The sequence below is a fragment of the Trichosurus vulpecula genome, chromosome 4 (genome assembly GCF_011100635.1).
Source record: "Trichosurus vulpecula isolate mTriVul1 chromosome 4, mTriVul1.pri, whole genome shotgun sequence".
NCBI classification, from domain to species: domain Eukaryota; kingdom Metazoa; phylum Chordata; class Mammalia; order Diprotodontia; family Phalangeridae; genus Trichosurus; species Trichosurus vulpecula.
In genome coordinates this window covers 425,743,411-425,749,410 of record NC_050576.1, presented here as the reverse complement: position 1 = coordinate 425,749,410, position 6,000 = coordinate 425,743,411, and the positions used below count along the sequence as shown (strand labels likewise).

The following is a 6,000-nucleotide window of genomic DNA, read 5'->3' as shown; positions in this document are numbered from 1 at the left end:
CAAGTAATATGGGCTGAGATTGAATATAACATTCAAACACAGTTTGGTGAGGGGAAATTTAATTAAGGAAGGGTGCCATAAAGCTCCTCACATGGAGGAGATTTTAATGGGTGGCAGGGTGAAAGGAGGGGGTTTGATCTACTATAACATATATAAGGTGATGAGATTAAAAAAAACACATAGATGTGAATCTGATTTTGTCAGTGTAAGTAGGGAACTCATGTTTTAGAAGGAAAACTCCCTTCCACTACCACAGATTACAACTCATCTATGATGTAGTAGATAAGTCCAAGGGAACTGATTAAGTCACATATAATTGCTTGTGACTTGATTTGCAGCTAAGTTTTCCTGACTACAAGTTCAGCATTCTATCTACTATTCCACACTGCTTCTCTCATACTTCTAAATGACTGTTATCCTTTGACAGTAGTTACATTAGAAGACCTTATAATCATTCCAACCAAGTAAATGCTCAGAGCATTCTTGGGATTCCTTTGGAATCACATTCAGATCCCAGATCACATGATTTTTTAATATCTTCACAGGTGGAAAATCTTTTGATTGATGGTATCTGGTTTTCAAAAATAATCCAGAGAAGTCTGTATCCAAGCTACTAATAAAGGGATTATCAAACTGGAAAATAAAATTTTAGAAAAAAATTTGAGTTGTAACTATGAGTAATAGGCATGAGTTTCTTGCATGACTTTTAAATTGGCTCTGAAGCTAACTACAAGTAAGGAATTCCAAGGAAATCTTGAAGAGTAACAATATCATTGTTCCTGATTTCTGGTATGGTAATTTAAAATATCAACCTTATCACTTTATAGTTATACCTTACATCCTGGAAACCTCAGTGAGCAGTGACTTATGATCATCAAGCTCATGGTGTGTCCCCAGTGGTCGGTCTGCCTGATGTACAGTCTAGATGGAGGACAATATAGTCCAGGAGAGAAAGGACCTTTAAAAACTGAAGTTATGCCTGAGTTATCAAAACAGATGCTGAAATCACAGAAGTTAATAGCCAGAAACAAAGCAAAAAAGGATAGTATGTACCAGGTGCTTATGTCATTTATGGAGGCTGAATCCAGGGTAGTGACAAACAGCCCAATTAACAAACTGGATAATAGAGAACGAGAGAGAGACAGAGAGACAGAGAGAGAATGAGCAAAAAAAAAACAATGGCCCAGAAGAAATGTATATATTCTTTAGATATATTTTATCTCGAGCTTCTGTTTTTCCCAATCTGTGGCATTCTGAGGGTTGTATAGTATGGATCTGTACCAAGGTTTAGAATAGGTAGATGGTACTGTATAAAGCAGGTGGAGCTATAAAATATAGTAACTGAACTTTGACAGAAAAACTAGGCAAAAGTTTCTGCTCACCTATTTTTCTACATTACTCCTACCATCATTACTTTGCTTTCACCTCCTTCACCAAAAGCAATGGACATAAATATCATTTGTGTATCCAAAGGAGTCAACAAAATGACATGACAAAAAGAAAGACCGTTTGGGTATGGTTTTTAAAATGTAGCATTCTAAATTCAAATAGCAATAAAGAATTCACAAACAGTGGAGACAATCACAGAAACATTTACAATAAAATGCGAATATATTAGCATGACAGGATGAAGTATTTTCAAAATTTTCCTATGGTATTATAAAGCTAGAAGATTTTCATGAAGCCTCATGACATCCAATTAGGGACATGACAGTAATTTCAATAAAGAATATATGAAGGATAATAATGGGAAAGATAAAATGCAGTGGTGAAAGTAGTAGCAGCTCTCAAATCCACAGCCACTTAGCTAGAACATAGTTCAATTCCTTGGGTGGTAAATAAGCAGCTTATTCAAACACATTTTCCAATTTCAGAGGATAAACAGCAACTTAAAAGCTTTATCCCATATAAAGGACCAAAATATCAGTAAATTTTGCCCAACTTTTTCTGAAGAGCTAGTATAATGTAGCTATAGCATGTGGATTCTATGATACTAGACGCTAGATAAGGTTATTACAATGACTATTCACTCATTTACTACAATGATAGGGACTCTCTCCAGTGTAGTTTCAATTCAAATTCAACAAACATTTATTAAGCACCCTACTAGTTGCAAAGCACTGTTTTAGGCTCTGAGGGATGGCATTTAATTTTCTAATGGTTGAATAATGCCTGAATTGTAACTGAAAGCTTTCATACATATTATGTGGATTCAGATTTTTCTGCACTGTGTATTCTTTGATGTCGAATAAGACTTGACCTTTGAATAAAGGCCTTTCCACATGCACCACACTGATAAGGTTTCTCCCCAGTATGGATTCTCAGATGTTGAATAAGGCCTGTGTTCCCATTGAAAGCTTTCCCACATTCTTTACATTTATAGGGTCTCTCTCCTGTGTGGATTCTTTGATGCTCAATAAGACCTGACTTCTGACTGAATGCTCTCCCACATTCACCGCACTTGTAGGGTTTCTCCCCAGTGTGGCTTCTCTGATGGCCAATAAGGTGTGAGCTCCTCCTGAAAGTTTTTCCACACTCATCACATTCATAGGGTTTCTCCCCAGTGTGGATTCTCTGATGTCCAATAAGGTGAGAACTATGACTAAAAGCTTTCCCACATTCATTACATTCATAGGGTTTTTCCCCACTGTGGATTCTCTGATGTAGAATTAGGCCTGCACTCTGACTAAAAGCCTTCCCACACTGATTACATTCATAGGGCTTCTCTCCAGTGTGGATTCTCTGATGTAGAATAAGTCCTGTGTTCTGACTAAAGGCTTTCCCACACTCCTTACAATGATAGCGTTTTACTTTGTTGTGGATATCCTGATGTGAAAGAAGGGCTGACCTGTAACTGAAGGCTTTACCACACACATTACACTGATATGGTTTTTCCCCAGTGTGGATTCTCCAGTGTCGTACAAGGCCTGAACTTTGGGCAAAGCTCTTCCCACATTCCTCACATTTATGTCGTCTTTCTCCGGTGGTAGGGTTTCCTCGCCGTCGGTCTAACCTGCCTGTATATTCACTAGCTTGTCCATGGTCAATGCTCTCAGGAACATTCCCATTGCGTTTGGCAGTTCTTTCTCCATTTGGTTCCGTTTCAGCAGATATTACCTGTTTTTGAGTTAAATCCTTGTTCTCACTCCTGGTCTCACCACCTGAAACACACCAAAGAAAGCAAATAGCATCTACACCCTGAGAGGGCAGAAAAGATTGTTAGAAGAGGAATAGGAAAATTCAAATGGCACATGTATTAGGAGTCCAGGGCTTGACAGCAAAATGGCATCACAATACAGGAAATTAAGTACCAGGGTTCAAGTAAAAATACCAGGGGACAACAGTGATATAGAGTTAGCAGACAGGGAGGACAAAGCTCCCAGCCAGAGTTAATTAAAGAAAATGACAAAAGTAATTCTATGTATTTACCCATTCCTAATGCTTCTTCTAGATCTTATCTTTCTCATTTTAGCATGAAGGGGATAGAGGAGAATGGGAAGAGTCTGGAAAAATGAAAGATGCTCTGTTAATGTGTACTGTTTAAGAATGTTTTCTAACTGTAAAGTGGAGTCTAATAAACCACTCCCTTGAAAGGAACAGTGGATAGATGGTGGCAAAAGGTATGTTCAGCATGCTCAGAACAATGCAGCCAGGTTGGGGTTTGAAGTCTTTAAGCAGCCAGTGTTCACAGGCTCTTGGAGGAATGTGCCATCTGATTCTTGACAAGAAGTGGGGAGCTAGGGGTCAAGCCACCAAAAAAGTGTATGGTCAGACTAGCAGAGATCATCGGTCTAGGAGGGAAGCTCAAGCTGGAAGCCCAGAAGGGGCATGGAGGTTTTCCCTCAAGACTCTGACTTCTGGAAGTACAGGGACTGGTGCCAAACTAGTGCAAAATGTATAAAAGCAACATAACCACATAAGACAGAACCAATTGCTACAATGCAACTTGGTAAGTCTACTGTGAGAGAAGTCTGGGCCCATGAAGATAAGTTGAACTGGGGATACTACAGAAAAGAGTTGTCTGTCTCAAGTCCTAGGTCTCTACTCTCAGACTTGAGGGTTGAAAGAAGCAGATTGGAGAGGCAGACTTATAAAACAGCCCTGCAAGATCAAATACACAAAGAAAACTAGAATTAACTTTTCATTAAGAACAAGTCTTGACAAAAGCCATTCCACAAGGAAGAGGAAGAAAAGGGAAACTAAAAGATGATCCTATTTCTCATAGCTGGCATATAGGAGCAGGATTCATTCATTCTTGAGAGCTCTGTGAGTTTCCTCTTTAAGATATTATTGTACGTCTTCTCTAGTGTCTAGTCACAAACTCTTTCAAACTAATAAACCCTAAAAAAATGCTGGGTGCTATTTTCCAAAAGCAATGCAAAGGAGTAAGGAAAAATGGCTGTTATATAGACAAGATACTTGGATTTGAGTCACTTGAGTTATGTGACTGGGTAATTCACTTCATTTCCTTGGACCTCAGTTTCTTGACCTATAAAATGAGGGAATAAGTTAGATAATCTCAGAATCCTTTTCAGCCCCTACAGCCCGTGATTTTTAACTTAAGTTGAATAATGAAAAAAGATAGTAGATGGTACCCATGAGCTAAATAATGAGGCTTGGGCAAAGAATCATAGATTTAGAGGTCGAATGGCTTGTAAAGTTAATCAGTCATCTAGGCCAAACCCCTAGTTTTATAGATAAGGTGAGGAATGAAGGAAATTATTTTATCAAAAGTTAGGTGGTGCCATGGTTAGAGCACTGAGGTGAAATCCAGCCTCAGATGCTAACTGTGTGATGTCGGTCAAGTCAATTATCCTGCCTGCCTCACCATCCTCATCTGTAAAATGGGAATAATGCCTCACAGACTTGTTGTGGGAACCAAAGTGAATGCTACATGGTAGGCACTGATTTCCTTCCTTCCTTCGATGTCACACAGGTAGTTAAGGAGCAGAGCCAGAATCCAAACCCAGGTCACCTGACTCAAAATGCAGCATCGTTGTCACTCCATCATCTTATACATTTTTTTTTTTACCTATACACTTATGGAGTGACTTGGATTCCCTATTTTCCAATCTTTCTTAACCCTGATCCCAACGGGAAGCAGAATGTTGCAGAAGAGAGAAAACTGCTTTTGTAGTCAAATTCCAATTATCTGTGTGACCTTGGGCAAGTCATTTAACTTCTCTTAGCCTCAGTTTCCTCATCTATAAAATTATGGAATTAAACTAAATTACCTAAGACCCCTTCTCATTCTAAATCTATGATCTTAACACTGGTAAAAGGCTCAAGAGAGAAAAAGTATAAGTTGGACTGTGGTTTGAATAAGGAATGGAGGAGGAATTGAAGGAATGAAAGGAGAGTTGCTAAGCGGAATTGAATGGGTTATTTATGGTAAGAAGATCTAGCAAAGGTAGTAAGAATGGAAAAATGCGAAATCTGGTTTAAAAAGGTAAAAAAAAAGGAGAAACAATATTAAATAAAATTTGAAATCTGTATATCGGGTATCTGTCGGAGAACTGAGAAGATGGGAAAAGTAAGAACTAATGGAAAAAACCAGAAATTTATTTTTTTCGAAACATATAGAGTCCAACCAAAAGTAAAAAAATGTCCTTTGGAATAAGAGAGCAAGAACATGTTGTAGGAGCTCTTTTTGTGGTGGCCAAGAATTGGAAATTGAGAGAATGGCTAAACAACTTGTGGTATGTGAATGTAATGGAATACAATAGTATAACAGTTTCATAAGAAATGATGAGCAGGTGGACTTCAGAAAAACTGGGAAAGAGTTACATGAACTGATGCTGACTGAAGTGAGCAGAACCAGGAGAACACTGTACACAGTAACAGCAACATTGTGCTATGACAAGCTTTGATAGACTTAGCTCTTCTTAGAAATGCAAGGATCTAAGACAACTCCAAAAGACTCATGATGGCAAATGCTATCTGCATCCAGGAAAAGAATTATGGAGTCTAAATGCAGATTGAAGCATATTATTTGTTCTC

The 6,000-nt window shown here is 38.3% G+C and overlaps 1 protein-coding gene across 1 annotated transcript in view; it reads right to left on the bottom strand.

The window, feature by feature from the left end:
* Positions 1-1,514: 1,514 nt before the first annotated feature.
* Positions 1,515-6,000, bottom strand: part of ZKSCAN8 (zinc finger with KRAB and SCAN domains 8) — a 43,509-nt gene continuing 39,023 nt past the window's right edge. The window contains exon 6 of the mRNA XM_036754769.1: positions 1,515-3,161. Coding sequence (XP_036610664.1) covers positions 2,203-3,161 — 959 coding nt within the window. The 3' untranslated portion in view covers positions 1,515-2,202. The remainder of the gene's footprint in view (positions 3,162-6,000) is intronic.